Source organism: Poromitra crassiceps (assembly GCF_964638095.1).
Source record: "Poromitra crassiceps genome assembly, chromosome: 9".
In the NCBI taxonomy this organism is placed as follows: Eukaryota; Metazoa; Chordata; class Actinopteri; order Beryciformes; family Melamphaidae; genus Poromitra; species Poromitra crassiceps.
In genome coordinates this window covers 49,919,741-49,939,740 of record NC_139630.1, presented here as the reverse complement: position 1 = coordinate 49,939,740, position 20,000 = coordinate 49,919,741, and the positions used below count along the sequence as shown (strand labels likewise).

Genomic DNA, 20,000 nt, shown 5'->3' with positions numbered 1-20,000 from the left:
GGCCCAAACTGTCCTCTTCAGATCTCTGTGAGTCTTCTGATCTCGGTCAGTTGCCTCATGTCTCTTTGAAAACTCACAGACAAAAGTAGTAGGTAATTGTCAGAACTCTTTTAAAGCGGACACATTTGCATTCAACTTACTATGACTTGCCTTTGTAATGGTGATTAAGTGACTTCAAAGTTAGTTCAAAGTCATTTTTCATGCGGTGTTTCCCTAATTGTGTCCACCTCCTGTACATGCACAGTACACTTTCCCTGGATGATTCCCTGGCTGTTTTGTCCCTTTCTTTTTTGTTAGAATGAGTGGAGTCACACAAAAGGCCTATAAAATGTCCACTCCATTGGCAGTTTTGTTCTTCTTCTGCATTGAGAACAATCCAGAACTTCTTATCTTATCCCAGCCTGACAGACAAAACCATCATCTTCTCCAGCTGATCATTTGGTGGTAAACTCAGTGTGATCAGAGCTGCTTGGTGCTTGGTGATGGTGGTAAACTCAGTGTGATCAGGGCTGCTTGGTGCTTGGTGATGGTGGTAAACTCAGTGTGATCAGAGCTGCTTGGTGCTTGGTGATGGTGGTAAACTCAGTGTGATCAGGGTAAATGGCCTGCATGGTAAATCAGGGCTGCTTGCTTTACAATAGTGTGAAGGTGAATTTGCCCACTCAGCTTTTGGTCAGGCTATTTCCAACCTGCCACCCAGGGAGCTGTGAGAGAAGATGCTATCATATTTCAGAACTCAAGACCTCTACATACAGTATATACTGTAAGTGCAATTACAGTAGCATGTTAAAAAATACATCTTTTTTATGTCACATCTCCTACAACCTATATGTTTGTTTTTGTTTGTTTATTTATTTATTTATTTATTTATTTATTTATTTATTTATTTATTTATTTATTTATTTATTTATTTGTTTCTTTGTTTCTTTGTTTCTTTGTTTGTTTCTTTGTTTCTTTGTTTATTTAAGACTTATTTGGTAGTACACATCAATCAACATTTTAGTTCACACTTCAATGTAAATGTGTCAGACTGAGCCAAGAGGCTAGTTTCCATCTGTAGTCCGCGGACAAGTCAACAATATAGTCAACAAGTCAACAATATAACAATTACAATGAAGAAGAAGGAAAAAGCAATACATTAGGTTAGAAATATAAACAATACAGGATTAAAAAGACAGAGTAAAAACAATGTCCACACATAAGTCAATGTGTCCCTTCTCTCACTCTTCCTACCTCATCCCTTCTCCTCCTCTACTGAATGTATTTAGTGAAGTGTGTGAAACAGGGGAAGTGGAGTATGTAACCTCTCTCTCCCCTCGCTCTGTGTCTGTCCCCTCAGTGTGGCGCTGATAAAACACAGTGCTATGTAACCTCTCTCTCCCCTCGCTCTGTGTCTGTCCCCTCAGTGTGGCGCTGATAAAACACAGTGCTATGTAACCTCTCCCTCCCCTCGCTCTCTGTCTGTCCCCTCAGTGTGGCGCTGATAAAACACAGTGCTATGTAACCTCTCTCTCCCCTCGCTCTGTGTCTGTCCCCTCAGTGTGGCGCTGATAAAACACAGTGCTATGTAACCTCTCTCTCCCCTCGCTCTCTGTCTGTCCCCTCAGTGTGGCGCTGATAAAACACAGTGCTATGTAACCTCTCTCTCCCCTCGCTCTCTGTCTGTCCCCTCAGTGTGGCGCTGATAAAACACAGTGCTATGTAACCTCTCTCTCCCCTCGCTCTCTGTCTGTCCCCTCAGTGTGGCGCTGATAAAACACAGTGCTATGTAACCTCTCTCTCCCCTCGCTCTCTGTCTGTCCCCTCAGTGTGGCGCTGATAAAACACAGTGCTATGTAACCTCTCTCTCCCCTCGCTCTCTGTCTGTCCCCTCAGTGTGGCGCTGATAAAACACAGTGCTATGTAACCTCTCTCTCCCCTCGCTCTCTGTCTGTCCCCTCAGTGTGGCGCTGATAAAACACAGTGCTATGTAACCTCTCTCTCCCCTCGCTCTGTGTCTGTCCCCTCAGTGTGGCGCTGATAAAACACAGTGCTATGTAACCTCTCTCTCCCCTCCCTCTGTGTCTGTCCCCTCAGTGTGGCGCTGATAAAACACAGTGCTATGTAACCTCTCTCTCCCCTCGCTCTGTGTCTGTCCCCTCAGTGTGGCGCTGATAAAACACAGTGCTATGTAACCTCTCTCTCCCCTCGCTCTCTGTCTGTCCCCTCAGTGTGGCGCTGATAAAACACAGTGCTATGTAACCTCTCTCTCCCCTCCCTCTGTGTCTGTCCCCTCAGTGTGGCGCTGATAAAACACAGTGCTATGTAACCTCTCTCTCCCCTCGCTCTGTGTCTGTCCCCTCAGTGTGGCGCTGATAAAACACAGTGCTATGTAACCTCTCTCTCCCCTCGCTCTCTGTCTGTCCCCTCAGTGTGGCGCTGATAAAACACAGTGCTATGTAACCTCTCTCTCCCCTCCCTCTGTGTCTGTCCCCTCAGTGTGGCGCTGATAAAACACAGTGCTATGTAACCTCTCTCTCCCCTCGCTCTGTGTCTGTCCCCTCAGTGTGGCGCTGATAAAACACAGTGCTATGTAACCTCTCTCTCCCCTCGCTCTGTGTCTGTCCCCTCAGTGTGGCGCTGATAAAACACAGTGCTATGTAACCTCTCTCTCCCCTCGCTCTGTGTCTGTCCCCTCAGTGTGGCGCTGATAAAACACAGTGCTATGTAACCTCTCTCTCCCCTCGCTCTCTGTCTGTCCCCTCAGTGTGGCGCTGATAAACCACAGCTGTCTCCCCAGCGTCATCGTCACGTTTAAGGGGACGGCGGCCGAGGTGCGGGCCGTGCGGGACATGAAGCCTGGAGATGAGGTTAGGAGCGGGGACAGCTGCCAACACAGGGGGGTTGGGGCGGGTTCATGTTTTCACGAGTGTGTGTGTGTGTGTGGGGGGGGGGGGGGGGGGGGGGTTTAGGTGTCTCTATGGAGAGGGGGGGGGGGCAGCAGTGTGTGTGTTATGAGAAGTGTGAAACGTTTGCACATATTTACTGGTGGATTAAAGCTTTGATAAATGATTTGTTTGACTGTCTGAAAGGTAAAACCCCTTAACTTACTGGAAACCTGCAACACTTACTCCCTCATGTTTTTTTTCCCTCTGCTCGATATCGATATTTCTTTTCTTGATCTTTGTCTTTATCAACACAATCTTGTCTTGATCTTGGTTATGAGCCTCAAATTAGATTCATATACCCCTTTATTATTCTTTTATATGTAGCTAATCAATCTCTCCTCTGCAAATGGCTGCCAGTATCGTTTTAATCTTCCATCGATATATTATGTTTACTTGACTAGATCAGTAAGCCAAACATGTTTCTTCTGATCACTGTATGCTGCTTATAGGCTGTTTCAAAGATCTCAAAGATATGCCAACTCTAATCCTGGAACACACCTGACTGGTTGTAGTCATTTTGCTTGCCTTTTCTTTTTGGATTAAGATGATGTTTTATTTGACACAGAGAGAGAGAGAGTCATGATGTGTGATTTAAAGGTGTGTGTGTGTGTGTGTGTGTGTGTGTGTGTGTGTGTGTGTGTGTGTGTGTGTGTGTGTGTGTGTGTGTGTGTGTGTGTGTGTGTGTGTGTGTGTGTGTGTGTGTGTGTGTGTGTGTGTGTGTGTGTGTGTGTGTGTGTGTGTGGCGGAGGCGTGAGTGAGATGTGAGGTCAAGTCACTGGTGGTTTACTGGTCAGTGTGTCGAGTAAGCGCTTTTGAAGAACAGCTGTGTGTGTGTGTGTGTGTGTGTGTGTGTGTGTGTGTGTGTGTGTGTGTGTGCGCGTGTGTGTGTGTGTGCGCGTACAGCAGCTGATTGAGAGTCTGATAGGGATATTTTCAGACCTAGCCTTTCAAACCTGTGGTTTAAAGGCTCTACCTATCTGTCTTTGAGACACTGGAGACAAAACGTTTTCTAGATGGAGTTGTGTGCCTTAACTAGGATGCACACACAACATGTGTTCACTGTGTGTGTGTGTGTGTGTGTGTGTGTGTGTGTGTGTGTGTGTGTGTGTGTGTGTGTGTGTGTGTGTCTGTGTGTGTGTGTGTCTGTGTCTGTGTGTGTGTGTGTGTGTGTTTATTTGTACTTGTAGGTGCTCATCAGCTACATCGACCTCCTCTATCCAACAGATGACCGCAACGAAAGGCTGAGAGACTCGTACTACTTCACCTGTAACTGCCAGGAATGTAAAACCAAGTCCAAAGTAAGACTCCATCATATAAAAAATGCTGAATGAAAAAAGACAAAATGGAATAGCATATGCAAGTGTTCATCATTTTAGTTAACAAACGCAAGAGGGGACCTGCACTTCTGGGCCCTTATTGAGAGTGTATCCTATATAGCAGTGGTTCTCAAACTTCTTTGGCTTCAGTTTCCCCTTTCCCTGATTTCTGAATCCAAGTACCCCCTTTACCTGATTACATTTGATTTAGAAAACTGCAAGAGAAAACCATAACATAATGATGCAATAAATGAATGACAACCCACCTTTTGAAGAATATAACATTACAAAATAAGAAATGGAGTGAAAGAGTTGCAATAATTAGTGCCTCCTGACTAGTGGATTTATTTGAATGTTTAATTTATTTTCAGGATTTATTCTGACATTTTTCCATTTCCCCCTTTCTCTCAAGTACCCCCTGTAGTACCTCCACATACCCCTAGGGGTATGCCTCCCCCAGTTTCGGAACCACCACTGCATATAGCATGCACCTGCCATTTGACTTCACATGCTTCTCTACTTGCCTTCAGGACAAGACGAAGCTGAAAGTGCGTAAGCGGGCCGACCCCATTGAGCCGGAGGTGGTCAGCAACATGCTGCGCTACGCCAAGAAGACCATCAGAGAGTTCCGTGCTGTCAAACAACAGAAAAATATCCTTATAAATACGCTGTCTACACTCTCTTATCTAGTACAATTACTCTAGTTTGTCCTTTTCAATTTTGATCAACAACACATATAGCTCTCACATAACGGCAGAGCCACTAACAGGACATTTTATATTGGACATCTCAGGTGACCTCATTGTACTTAAGCAGGTAGACTGACGGATTTGATTTATATTTCATCCAATTCTCTTACTGAATTCAATTGGTAAGTAATTTCAATGCAAATGTGCCAATTAGTGTCCATCCGTTGTCTGTCTTGTTTCCATGGGGACCACAATGGAAATAAGCCTTCGGGCTTTATTGTGTTTTTATCCTCGGTGATATGTTGTCTTATGTCCTGTTTTTATCACCAAATAAAGTCAATCAATCAATCAATCCCCTTGGAGCTTGCAGTGAAATAGCTGAGGGTTATCAGCAGACTCGTCATTGGTCCATTGTGAGAAGTGAGGCGGCCTTCCGAACAAAATGAACCTCTTCATTATTAACTCTATGGTATAAGAGCATAGTGAAGCTCTGAGGCCCTTTGGCCTTCACGTTCATCCTCCTTGACTCTCTGGCACCCCCCAGTGAGTTGCTGGAGATGTGCGAGCAGAGCCTGGAGAAGATGGAAGCTGTGTTTGATGACTCCAACGTATACATGCTCCACATGATGTACCAGGCCATGGGGGTGTGTCTCTACATGGATGACTGGGACGGAGCCATCCGCTACGGCGAGAAGGTCCTCAAACATTACTGGTGCGAAGTCATTCCCAATAAAGAGCTATTACATGAGATCAGACATTACAGACTGTGGAAGCCCAGTGACATGATGATTGCCAGTAGTTGTGCTGAGGTGGCTTTATAGTTGTGTAAGGTCAATGTGAAAGTGTGTCTTCAATATGTGAATATGTGGTCAAATTAGATTTTTTGCCCCCCAGTGTCTTAGAAGTTATCCATTTCTCTTTATGCTATTCCTTATGATTACAGCGAGCCCAGGAAGACAATGTGGGTTTAGGAATGGAAATCAAGTCTTGTTTAATCTCAGTTGTCATTTGGAATTGATTAATGTGCAAGATATTTCTGTTTTCATAAATATTCATATTACTTTATCTATTTTGTAGGGATGCACTGAAATGAACACTTTTGGCTGATAACCAATATTAACATTGCTGTTATGGCCTATAACTGATAATTACCAATGTCATTCCCTGTCCCGTGCAGCAAGCTGTATCCAGCCTACTCTCTGAATGTGTCCTCCATGTACCTGAAGCTGGGCAGACTCTACATGGGGCTGGAGAAGCCCTCTATGGGCCTCAGCGCTCTCAAGAAGGTAACTACCAATGTCAAATATTTGCATACTGTGAGTACAGTACATGTAAGATAGCTGTAAAACTGATTTGTGTGTGTGTGTGTGTGTGTGTGCGTGTGTGCGTGTGTGTATGTGTGCACGCACAGGCTATGGCTATAATGGAGGTGGCTCATGGGAAGGATCACCACTACCTGACAGAGTTGCGCAAAGAGATGGCGCAGAAAAAATGAAGAGATTACAAAGTTGTGAGAATGTAATATGATTGAACCCTATGGACTGCATCCACTCCAATGAATAGGAGCTTTACAGAACTATGGGCACTTTCTCCTCTCTTTGGTACAGACGCAAATATGAGAGTATTCAGGTTTTTTAATGCAATGATATTTATGGACAGTTAAGTTGTTGAGTGCTTTTGTACTAAGCAGATTTTAATGTTCATGTGTGGAATATTGTGTGCAGAAATACAGAAAATACAGAAAAGTACACACATTCTTTATTTAAGTAGAAATACAGTTACTTGTGTAAAAGGAAGACTGGTAAAATGACAGGCTCTGAAATGTAGTCAAGTATAAAAGTAAAAAGTTCTTCTATACCAGCTGTTTCTGTGCAAACTGAACCTCACGTCATATTAAGATAAACAGAATTTCCGTGCGCTCAATTCTGGGGTGGGGACTCTGGATTGGCTACAGGTGGTGTATGCTGATGGTATTTTTTATTTTTATTTTTATTTTTTTTATTGTTCTTCAGCATGGAATACAGAGCATCTGATACATCATTACTATTATTTTCTTGTGTCATACATAGTGTTATATCATACATACATACATACATACAATCATATCCCTGCGTTCCCTGCCCCACTCCCCCCTCTCTCTCAATTCCCATGTATGCTTATTTACAATTGTATTCAGTACCACACATTTCTTTATGCTCTTCTCCATACATCGACTTACTCATCTCTATATCAGCTCTGTTTTTTACATTCATTAACAAAAAATACAAAAATAAATCATAACATGTACATATCTGTAGCTATTAAACCTTGAACTAAGGGATTCCTTGCCCTGCACAATCTCTTATACAAAGTCTGCTCTAATTGGCGCTATATACTCGATCCAATTTTCCCAAATTCCTTTAAACTTATCCTGTTGCAGTCTGATAGCATACTGTAAGTCAGCTTCTTCATCACATATATATCATGCATTACTTCAATCCAATCATCCACTCTAGGTGCTTCGGCCTTCATCCATTTCCTTGTAATCGCTTTCTTACTTGCAATTAACATCATTCTAAATATATGTTTGTCTCCTAATCGCACAAGCCCTTGGTCTACTTTCCCCAAGTATAATACCTCAAATGAGAGTGGAAGATTCACTTTGGTTATTTCATCCATACATTTCTTTAATTCTTGCCAGTAACCTTTTAGAATAGGGCAGTCCCAGAATACATGGAAATGGTCAGCTCTGTCTGCTCCACACATTCTCCAGCACCTTGTGTTTTGATATTTTTTCTGTGCAGGAGTTAGAAAATATCTTGTGATATTTTTCCATCCATGTTCTCTCCAAGAAGAGGAGCATGTTGTTTTCCACTGTTGTTCAAAGACCTCTTCCCATTCCTCCACTGTCATCTCAATATTTGCTTCTCTCTCCCATTTCTCTTTTATATATATTGTGTCACTGCCCTTCAAATCTTCCACTCTCATATATAAATTCTAAATTAATTTTCTTCCCAAGTTTGATTCATGTGCCAAGCTAAACATATTAATTATTCCCAATTCTGATCCATCTAGATTCCCCTCTCTCATTGTTTGCTCTATGTAATGTCTCAATTGCAAATACCTATAAAAGTCCTGATTAGCCAAGCCAAATTGATCCTTCACTCCTTGAAAACTTTTAATATTCCCATTCTTCAGTAACTCCCAGTGTATCTTGGGTCTCCGCTCCCATGTTTTGAATCTCCTGTCTGTTCTATTTAGTATGAATTCTGAATCATGTGCCATCCATCTCATCAACCTACTATGTATTGTCAAATATTTTTTTGTTATTATTGTATTCCAAATTTTAATTGATATATCCAGCCATGGATTTACCTCCTCTCGGAGGTGTCTCCTCAATTTATTATCGGCTGTTATAGCCTGGATAGGAACCCCATCTGTTGTCCTAACCTCAATTTCTTTCCACCTCGCTTTAGCTGATGGTATTTAATCTCTGGTCCTGGATTTGTTTGAAACACAGTCACTGACAAACTAAATCTAGGGAATGAAAATAAATAAACGGACAGTCCTTCAAATCAGTTTTGGTGTAGCACAAAGTCCTTCATCACTTGTGGTAGTGGTAGGAAGTGAACTTGGTTCAGGTGATGTGTGCCCAGCGCTTGGCGGATCTGGATCCGACACAAGCGGGCCAGACTGAGAGGACATCTCTTGGCCTCCAGAAAGACCCTGAGCGCCTCGGGATCCGCAATCACCACCAGATGTGCCTGCTTCAAGGTCATCAGGGACGGGTCGGTGCCGTGGTCCAGGAGCAGCTGGTCCACGTCATGGGTCAGAACGCCAGCACCCTGGAGCAGGAGGCGGAGGCACTGATCTCGACAGGAGACCTCCAGCGGGGGTGATTGCTGTTGAAAGGCGGGGGGGCAAGGCCGTGGACCAGGACCTTCAATGCTTGCTTGAATAGAATAAAGAGTGGCTGCGTTGTTGTTTTATTGGCCTGGGACCAAGTAGTGGCACAGTAAGACAGATGTGATCAAATGAAAGAATGAAGATACAGTATTAACTGCAGCCATTTCCTCTTCTCTTTCTCATTGCAAGGAAAGTGGTAGAATGACAGTTGAATATTTTTTTTTAGTCTCGGATCTATTCCAACAATGAAGGACACAGCACTGCGGCATATTGACCAGGCAGAGAGGCTTGGAAGCTTGGCGCTTGGACCCGGAACTAGTATTGTCGGGAGGTCATACGTCACAGCTTAACAAGCGAATAGCTCACTCATAAACGTGGATATTGTGTGATGTTTGAAGGTTGTTTTTTCAATCCCTGCCTCAGGCAGCACCAGTGATGCTATTTTTATCATCATCAGTAGTTTGAACACTGATAGAAATAAGCTGATGTAGGAGTCTAGTCAGTCTCTGACTCAGCTCAGTCAGATAAACAGCTGCTCACTCGTTCAATTCTGACCTATCTCACTCTTTATGCTGTGTTGTCAGTGTGAACACTGTGTGTAGAATTCAGAAGTGAAAGTCCTAACAGCTTATAGCTCAGCATGATGAGTTGCTGTGTCTCTGCCCTACATGACAGGTGGGGTGTTGGTTCGATTCCCGATGGAGGAGACAGCACCATCCTCTCTTTAACATCACTAGCAGCAGCCAGCTTTAATATTAATTAATTAATTAGAAGTGTAATAAAAAACCGAAAGAACATTGTTATGCCTATTTCCACTTTTAATCAAATATAAATAACATTGCTGCCTCAAAATACACAGATGAAAGTTCAGTCTGTGCACATCCCAGGTTAGAACTCACCACCTCTCCCTCTGAAGGCAGCTGACATACACAGGGAACCACGAGGGACTGCGGCTGAGGCTGTATTTCTCTGTGTATGACTTTTGAAGTGCCTGGCTATAGGTCAAAATCGGGAAAAGGCTACTGTATATTTTAGCTTTTTTAATCAATTTAGAAATAGTTAAGTAGAATCAGTTATGGCAAGAGATTAATTTCTGGACTTCCAAACATCAATCTAGACTCTAGATCACCTTTCTAAATTGATTAAAAGCAACAATACAGTATAACAATTTCCTGGTTTCACCTGAAGGTAGCCTGGCTTTCCTTTGAGTGAGCGACCTAGAGAAACAGTGAGAGAGAGAGAGAGATAAGGGACTTTCGCAAAATCCCGCTGTAAAAGGTTTGACCTGTCTGGTTTTTTAAATGTTACATTTCAGCTGTCAATTAAAATAAAGCTAGTGTGTGTGTGGGGGGAGGGGGGGGTCTGAAGGCAGCTGACATAGACAGTGAACCACACTGTCACTGATGCAGTATTTCTCGCAGTATGACTTTTGAAGTGCCTGGCTATAGTCAAAATCTGGAAAAGGTTACTGTATATTTTAGCTTTTAGTCAATTTAGAAATAGTTAAGTAAACTCAGTTATGGCAAGAGATTAATTTCTGGACTTCCAAACATCAATCTAGACTCTAGATCACCTTTCTAAATTGATTAAAAGCAACAATACAGTCTAACAATTTCCTGGTTTCACCTGAAGGTAGCCTGGCTTTCCTTTGAGTGAGCGACCTAGAGAAACAGTGAGAGAGAGAGAGATAACGGAGTTTCGCAAAAATCCCGCTGTAAAAGGTTTGACCTGTCTGGTTTTTAAAATGTTACATTTCAGCTGTCAATCAAAATAAAGCTAGTGTGTGTGTGTGTGGGGGGGGGGTGTGGATCTGAAGGCAGCTGACATAGACAGTGAACCACACTGCCACTGATGCAGTATTTCTTTGGACCCAGTAATGTTGTTTCTTATGAACTTTTATGATTGAAATGTCATATTCATGCCTAGTGGATGAAATTCAACTTGGTTGCTAAAATGCGTTTTAAGGGGGTATTTAAGTTCATAAGAAACAACATGTTTTATGTGTTATGTGTTGTGTGTTTTTTTTTACCAATGCTGGTAGTTAATGAGTACTGAATCATTACTTAATTATTACTTGTCCATTTGTTAGTGAAAGTGAAAGATCATATCATTAACAAATAAACACTCACCCCAGGTGAGATTTGAACCCTCTGCCCCAAGATTGTAAAATTAGATGTCTGGTTCTCTACCATCTGAGCTAACCATCCTGTTACTTGATAGAGCCATACTATACATCTGTAGACCCAGAAACTAAGTATTATGTTATATTCACATACTACTTTCTGTTCAAGTACTTATCGTTTTGAAGATATATTCCACCCAAATACTACCTTCTCTCCAAATACTTATAGTTTTAAAGGTATATTCCAACCAAATACTACTTCATGTCCAAGTACTTAGGTATGTTTCAGCCAAATACTACTTCTGTCTAAGTACTTGTGTTTTAAAGCACAGAACATACCTTCAAAACTATAAGTACTTGGACAGAAAGTAGGATTTGGGTGGAATATACCTTCAAAACTATAATACTTGGTCTCCGGCTCTACAGATCCATAGTATGGCTCTACCGACTAAGCTGTGTTAACAGGCTTTTAGCTCAGTTGGTAGAGAACCAGACTTACACCCTTTGGGCCTGAGGGCTCAAATCTCACCTGGAACAAGTCTTGAATTTATTACATATGCTGTTTCACTTTATATTAGCGTACACAAAAAGAGTAACTAACGGACAGGTAATGATTAAGTACACATAAAAATACTCAGTATGATGCACCACTTTACAATAGGGTACACAAAAGCGTAACTTTGTACAGGTAATAATTAAGTAATGATTCAGTACTCATAAACTACTGAGTATGTTGCACCACTTTACAACAGGGTACACAAAAAGAGTATCTAATGGACAGGTAATAAGTAATGAGTAACTAACAATTAACTACTATACTCACAAACTGACCATTGACTAACCATTAACTAATGAGTAATTACTCTACTAAGGAACTAACAACTAATCATGAACTAATGATTAACTACTATACTCACACTGTGACCTTAACTAATGATTAACTAATATTCACGAACTGACATTTATTAATCATTAACAAACGATTAACTACTCTACTCATGGAACTGACCGACTAATCTGTAACTAATGATTAACTACTATACTCACAAGCTGACATTTAGTAATCATTAAGTAATGATTAACTACTCTACTCAGGAACTTAGATACTAATCATGAACTAATGACTACCTACTCATTAACTATGATTAACTAGTGATTGACTAATGACAAATTATTCATTAACTATTAGTTAATGATTAGTTTACTAGTAACTACTACATTATTTGTGCACGTTATTGTAAAGTGTTACCCAAGTCTCTACTGTGAGGGAAAGTACACGCCCTGCCAAAAAACACACACAATCCCAAAATAAATGATATTGTGGCCACACTTTTAGAGAAAATAAGGCTTTATTGCATAATGAGCAAGTAGGACAGCTTCATACACGTCTGGGGAGAGAGAAAAAGACTTGATGCACTGAAAAAGCATATACAAAACATATGTACACATCGTATTTTTGAAAGGTATTCGAGAATTCTGCCAAAAACTTGGGGGGACAAAACAAAAACAAAAACAGACATCGGAATGCAGTGTGAGAAAATACTGTCATAAAAAGAACAGAAGTGCACCAGAACACTTATATGTCAAGAGAGCATAAAGCTTATACTTATCTGAGAATAGATATGTATATACATTGGAATATAAAAAAAACGCATGCATAGTTTATTATCTTGCGGTATTTTAAGGGTACCAAGTCAAACAAATCATATAACATTCGTAGAAATCTCTTCTCACATGCCCCTTATGTACAAAGTTACTTTGGGCATGGCTTGCTTTGCATTACAATTCAGAGAAAAAAGAAAAAAAGATGCGGTTTAACATAGTCAAATTAAAATCTACAGAATGCGGTCATTCTGTAGACAGATTTAGGCACATAGGAATACTATCATCTAGTGGGATTGGATCAGAAGATGAGAGGAAATGGCTGCCTTTTGAGGCAAAGACAGGTTGGTCACTTTAACATCTAATACTACCAAGACCCTCAATGTTGGGCAACCAGGTGAGTGATTTTAAATGTTTATAATAAACGACTTTCTTACAACAGAACACAAACTATTAAATACTGATTCAGATAATTATCCTTTGGAGGTCAAATGGAATTTAGTTGACCAAAGGCTGCAAATCTTATTCCCTAAAAAGGGTTGGCTCTGACCTGTACCAGCGCCTATCCCTCTATGGGGATATCAGCCAGGCAGCCTCTTCCTGTGTTGTATGATTCAATAAGGCACAAAGATGAGGACACAGTTCTGCGTCTGTGTATCACCTGCCACCAACTTAATGGACAAGCACTGTTTAGACACTCTTGAAATTATTTAGTTGAGAAATGTGTAGACTCGAAATGAAGGCGCTATGAGGGGTGGGGGGTAATAGAAATGTATGGAATACGGTTACTTCGGAACGACAGTGGGAATCGTAATGACATTCACAAGGAAGGATGTGCATAAAAAGTTATGGGGGAATATGGGGAGTTCAGATGGGGGGGGGACTTGATAGGGCAAAGTGATCATACACTAGTCAATGCTCCACATTTGCTGCACTCATAACAGAAAAGATGACGACAATCTTGATAGAAATAAATAACAAACATTTGTTTTCTTTTCAAAACAAAACAATATGTTGAAATGGTGACGCAAATACTTGCTATAATAATCTGTTAAATATCAAGGAAGAGTTTAGAACAGCTATTAAAAAAATACTTTTGTTTGGCAAACTCTTTCAGAGTGTACATCAAATAGGAAATAGTATTAATAACACTGCTGCCACCTACTGTGCATGCAGCATAATGCCATCTCTAACAATGGATTACTAAGAGAAAAGTAGCAGACAGCTAATCGATGTCAAATGAAACTATGACTTGATTTATCAAGACATTTTCCTTGAAAAATGTTATATTTTGATTAAACAAAGCATCATCTTGGCATTTTAGATCAACTGGATCTGATACGGGTTTCCTGATTATATATATATATATATATATATATATATATATATATATATATATATATATACACTGTGTATACACACATATATATGAACTTTTTAATTGTGAATGTGCAGCTGTTAGCCACTTGATTTCTAGGTACCGCCAAGACTCAAGATTGGCTAGAGCTATGCTGGCTAAACAGGCTAACGCTAAGAGGAACGTAAAGGAAAGAGAACAAAAACAGAGCGCACTGCTCAGGCCAACACAACCTCTCCTTGGACTTGAGTTTGTATACAAATGCCCTCCACTTTCCGCACACGGCCGTTCAATAACAGATGTGTAAGAAATGTAATGAAAAGAAACTCGGTCTAAGCGGAGTTACTTCGAACACATTCTAATTACACATTTGACACTCACCAAAGCCAATGACCCCAACAACACAGTCAAAGGAAGGGTATCTATCAGCTCTACTCGCCGTACAGTCCTTACTTTTGTTTAGTAACATTGTTGGCATTTGCTACTTCTGTCACATCTCATAAGGTCAAAGGTTCACGAGTGCGGGAGTCACTGGTTCAGATGAGGCGGGAGTTCTTGAGGAACTGGATGAGGACCTGGTAGACAAACTTGTACTGGGAGATGGTCTGCACCATCAGCATCCTCTGCTGCCTCAGCCCCGACAGCATGGTGGGAACCTCCACCCCCTGAGGAAGGAAAAAGGAGCAGTTAGAACAAGCAGTTTAGTGTAAAACTGTGAAATTAAGTATTCATCTGGGACCAAATGCATAAAGAGAGACCTAGTCTTACACTTAGATCTAACTTGAAGTCAGTCTTGCTATAGACACTTAAATGTGCCTGTTGCATAGAGCTCACCTATGAGTGACTAAAGTAAGACTGACTTTAATAGCCTGTCTGCATTCTAGGCAACATGCCGGCCCTATCGCAGTGACAGAGCTGCTTTTGTGAATCATGTTGGCTACAAAGAAGAGAGAGCAGCAGGAATACAAAGTAGTAAGAACAACGTCGTTATATTACGTTGCACCCCACTTTTTCACAGCCCTCGTCTCACTGTGTCAGTATTAAAAGTCCTTCATTCACCTGTCCTCATGTGTGTTTACATTTCATTTCATGAAATGAAGTCACTAAGAGATGATGCCTGGATTCACCTGGTCAGTCTATTAAATGTCTACTGACATGTAATTGGGGGGGGGGGGGGGGGGGTTAGGGATGGGGGGCCTGCAGCCTGATGCACCAGCTGAACGTAAGTTCTCTCTTAAGCTGGGGTGTAAAGTCCACACTAACTGCTACGTTCAAACTAGTTAGTTTGACACTAAAGTTGTGTCTTTGTTTAGTTGCACCACGGAAACGTAAGATGCATCTTAACTAGTAGACCGTAAAGTCCATACTAACCAAAATAGTGTAGCGGAAAATGACGTTTTCACTTCCTATAGCCAATCAGTGAAAACCAGGGTGGAAACGGTGTTTATTTACCGTTGTTTAATTAAGTGGAATGAAAACAGTTGGGACATGTTGCCCACCGCAAGTTAGTGCTTTCATATTTCATCAACACTAACCAAATGAGAACCTTATTGAGTAACGTTCGTTTAGGTTCATATTACTGTTAATGTGTATCTGTGAGCTCTTCATCACAGTATTGTAGGCTAATTTACCACCATCCTGCCTCACTAAATTGTTGCAGTCATTTTAATTTGTATGCAGTGCTGCAGATGGTGAAACAATAGCGTGAGTCATAAATATCAAAGGGTGTAATAATTGATCACGGAGAGCGCGTTGCGGACGCAAAACAACGATGCGCCACGGTGCCAAGTTGCAATCCGTGCCAACTGCTATTTTACGGAGGACTTTACACCTAGTAAGACGTAGGTGTACAATTTAAGTTCTAACTTATGCCTATTGCCTACGTTGTAACTATTTCACTTGGTGCAACCCAAATATTTTTAGTAGTGCGTAAACTCGGACTTAGCGAGACTTTACGTTCAAACTAGCTTACGTTTCAACTTACGCACAGCTGGTGCAACCCACTGCTGGTCTCCCCACCGACCTCCACAGAGATATGAGCAGGGGATTATGAGAGAGGAAACCACAGACCGCTTTACCGTCATTGAAATGATTTAGTGATGAAAGAGGCAGTATGATGGGGCGTATGAAAGCACGAAGCACACATAGACTGTCTATATATTTCTCAGTTTGGGCTTTGGCATCTGATTTGAAAGCGTAAAGAGTGAGACAGGTGGGATTTGAACCAGTGAACAGCTACACATCAAGCTGCTGTTTATCTCACTGAGGTAGAGCCAGGGAATGTCCAGTCTCCTTCATCAGCTTATTGATATCAGTGTTCAAACTACTGATGATAGATATATCATTGCTGCCATCTTACAGTCAGCAGCTTAGCATGTGAACCTTTCTGAAGACAGAGTCTGATGCAGGGATTGAACCACCAACCTTCTGCAACACATCCATTATGTAGAGAAAGATCAACACAAATAGGCCTATTTACATTCAATAAAAAAAATAAAAATAGAAGTTTGGTGATTCTATTCATGTGCTGATACTATCGTTTGAGAGTGAAACCCAATGGTGAAACCGCAGTACTGAACATATAATGGCGTTTCATTGACTTTTAATGGTGTTCCATTGACTTTTCATGGGCTGTTCACTATACTATGTAAACAGCGGTGCTCTGAGCAGCGCTCTGAGCATGAACACCTCGGCCCCAGCGCGGCCGACATACTCCTTCCCGGAGTATGTCCTAAGCTTTACATTACGTGGAAGGTTATCCACGGAAGATTACGGTAACAATTAATTTCATTACACACAAAATTCCATGCCTTTTCCAAAACTTTCAAGGATTTTACTCATTCCTTGACTATTCCAGGCCTGGAAAATGTGTGTTCAAATTGATTTATTTAGGAAAAACCCCTTGAGATGAATCGTGAATGAAATGTGATTTTGAAATGAAATTCCATTACGTTTTTCCATGACCATAGGAACCCTGTATATCATATTCTCGATGTTGAACCTGTCTAATGGATGCCTTGCCTTTGCACCCACCTCGTTGTGCTCCAGACAGCTGATCATGAGCTCCGTGAGGATGACCACTCCGGTGCGTCCCACCCCGGCACTGCAGTGCACCACCACAGGAGGGTTGAGACTCTTGGAGGTGTCCAGCATGGAGTTGGTGTGTCTCCTCACAGACTGGATCTCCTCTAGGTAGGCTGCAGGAGAGGAGGAGGAGACCAAGACCAGATGAGTGTATTACTGTATGTCTGTCATGCTGGAAAGTATGGGCATGGAAAGTGTCAACTTGTGCCATCTGCTGGTTGTGTCCAAAGAAAAATTGCATTCATTTTCCCATAGGGGGATTTTTTTAAATAATTGATTGTAAATTAGTAACAGCTTGAACTTTCAGATATCAGATATTATTTTGACTCAAAGCTACATCAGCTATGAATGAGATGATACAACATATTTAGTTGCAAAGGCATAACCGTGTACAGATACTTGATATTGCGCTGAATGACTGGAGTTGTCTGTAGCAATGACATCATCTGTGCAAGAAACTTTGTAGTCCAATCTCAATGAAAACTATAGGATTGTATTTTAATGTCAGCAGATCATATGAAACACTGAGATAACGATTTCACACCAGAAATATTATCCAGTTCATTTTGATGGCCACTTTTGAACGCAAACAGCAGGGGACAAAATAACATATTTCCCTCCTCATAACGATCAATACTCACAGAGGAATCCCTGGACATATTCAGGACAGCCGTGCTCCGGCCAGTCAGTGTACTGCAGGTGCCAGACTGTCCTCTCCTGGCCGGACAGCAAGTGTTTGACCTTTAACCCCGTGGTGGCGTAGCAGCCCGAGTCGGTGCGGAATTTGGTGGTGACCTTGAACTTGCCGTGAGTGGCCGAGTTGTGTTTGGAGCCCAGCTTCGGCCAATAGCGGTGACTCTTGGACCTGCCGCCCTCCTGCACGGACGAGAGGTTGGCGGGCGGGTGAGGATGGACAGATCGGGGGGGGGGAGGGTCGGGTAATATATACATGGTACGGGCTGTCACAATTTCACACACACACACACACACACACACACACACACACACACACACACACACACACACACACACACACACACACACACACAGAAACACACAAACGAACACTCTCACTGTCATCCTATTACTCACACACAGAGAGACACCAGCTGTTGGCCTCTGAAGAATATCCACATCTGCGTGTGTGTGTGTGTGTGTATGTGTATGTGTGCGTACCTCTTCGGCGGTAACCATGGCAATGACGTTGACCCCCTGCTCCCAGACCATCTGCCAGAAGTCGGCGCAGGTGTTGGCGAGCGGGCCTTGGGTGGCGATGTAGTGCCACTCCTCCCCACTGATCGTCACCTGGGAACACACACACAAAGAATCAATTACCGCACAAGGAGATTAGCAGAGATCGCAGTGCAAACAACTTCACCAGAATCCCTCTACACACACAGGCTTAAACACATGATGCAAACTAATGCAACCACTTACTCGCTAGCAACAATATAATATACATTTGAACACACACACACACGCACACACACACACACACACACGCACACACACACACACAAGAAAATGAATTCATAATCATATTTTAAAACGTAGAAAATGTCAACAGCCCTTTCACTGATATTGACAATACTGCCATCCACCACTGGAGGGTAGTATCAACATCAGTCTCCCATTTCTCTCTCCTGTTTAGACACCTATACAGTAATTATTATTGTACAGAAACACTTTCCACTGACAATGCACTCGGCTCCTTCTAGCAGTACTTGGGAAGGCCATTAGGTAATGAGCGTGTCCCAGCTGATTTCTCAGGCCACCATGTGACTGTAAACACTGTATTAAGAGATGGAGAGGGCATAAACAACAAGGCCTTTTGTTCTGCAGCAGCTACCTTAGATGGCAGAGAAGTAAGAGGTTTACATGGTGATAGGCAGCGATGCAGCACTGCTTTAGCGCTCGCACTCGCGCACTGTGCTGCAATGAGGCACACACGCAACACGCAGCCATGCCAGCACAGAAATGCGCACACAAGTGTACAAAACAAGCATGCGCATATACACAAGCAGGCGCACACACACACACAAGCAGGCGCACACACGCTGCTTGCCGTTAAAAGCTGAGAATGAATAGGGGGCTAGGGAGAGCAGCTCAGGTTGACTTAAGAGGGTTTGGAGTTTGGACGACATTCCTTGGGAATTCCACCAGCTCTGTGAGCTTAAAGGCCCAAACAACCTTCAATGGCTGCCTTTCATCCTTTCCTTCTGACCTTCCCCGCTCAGAAACGACCACAACAAAGAACATCTAGGCTGCAGGCTAGGTTCCTGCTCTTCATTCTCACTTATTGTTGTTTCATGATGTTGTGAAGCACTTTGTGACAGTTTCATTAAAAACATTTTGTCGATACGTTTGACTTGATACCAAAGTCAATATACATTTTTAGAAAAGATGATCTTTACGTGCTTACTGCTTATTCCTGCTTTGTTAGACAGTACACAGGGAAGAGAGACAGGCAGTACACAGGGAAGAGAGACAGGGCATATAGGGGAGAGACAGGAAAGATGTCCGACAAAGGCCAAATTCAAAGCTAGGGCATCGCATTTACGTGATATACATCGTAGCATACTGAGCCACCAGGATGCCACAAAGACAATATTATATTATATTATCTATCTACTGTATATCTACTTGGAGAAACGTCCTCCTACCTTTCATGGGCAAATGGGTTGGGTAGGCACTATAAACATTTCTAAAACACAAACCTCTCTGTCTAGCTTGCACCTTTTGGAGTAGGGCTGCAACTAACGAATATATTCATCGTTATTATTATTTTCTCAATTAATTGATTAGTTGTTTGGTCTATAAAATGTCGGAAAATGGTGAAAAATGTCGTTCAGTAAGCCCAAGATGACGTCCTCAAATGACGTCTTGTTGAAACCAGACAATATTCACATTTAAAAAGCTGGAATCAGATCATTTAGATTTCTTCTTTTTTTCTGAAATAAATAAATAATCAAACCAATTGATCGATTATCAAAATAGCTGTTGATTAAATAACAACCA

The 20,000-nt window shown here is 41.9% G+C and overlaps 2 protein-coding genes across 2 annotated transcripts in view; one reads left to right on the top strand and one right to left on the bottom strand.

The window, feature by feature from the left end:
• The window catches only part of smyd2b (SET and MYND domain containing 2b), a gene marked incomplete at its 5' end in the record, with an annotated part of 19,200 nt that extends 12,727 nt beyond the window's left edge, over nucleotides 1–6,473 (top strand). The window contains 6 exons of the mRNA XM_083643527.1: nucleotides 2,747–2,849; nucleotides 4,115–4,225; nucleotides 4,774–4,913; nucleotides 5,477–5,644; nucleotides 6,110–6,218; nucleotides 6,344–6,473. Coding sequence (XP_083499653.1) covers nucleotides 2,747–2,849; nucleotides 4,115–4,225; nucleotides 4,774–4,913; nucleotides 5,477–5,644; nucleotides 6,110–6,218; nucleotides 6,344–6,427 — 715 coding nt within the window. The 3' untranslated portion in view covers nucleotides 6,428–6,473. The remainder of the gene's footprint in view (nucleotides 1–2,746; nucleotides 2,850–4,114; nucleotides 4,226–4,773; nucleotides 4,914–5,476; nucleotides 5,645–6,109; nucleotides 6,219–6,343) is intronic.
• A 7,514-nt stretch (nucleotides 6,474–13,987) lies between these two features.
• The window catches only part of LOC310782773 (tyrosine-protein phosphatase non-receptor type 14-like), a 21,861-nt gene continuing 15,848 nt past the window's right edge, over nucleotides 13,988–20,000 (bottom strand). Inside the window, exons 14-17 of the mRNA XM_083643519.1 lie at nucleotides 18,159–18,287; nucleotides 17,624–17,858; nucleotides 16,932–17,095; nucleotides 13,988–14,563 (exon numbers count right to left, since the gene is read on the bottom strand). Coding sequence (XP_083499645.1) covers nucleotides 14,435–14,563; nucleotides 16,932–17,095; nucleotides 17,624–17,858; nucleotides 18,159–18,287 — 657 coding nt within the window. The 3' untranslated portion in view covers nucleotides 13,988–14,434. The remainder of the gene's footprint in view (nucleotides 14,564–16,931; nucleotides 17,096–17,623; nucleotides 17,859–18,158; nucleotides 18,288–20,000) is intronic.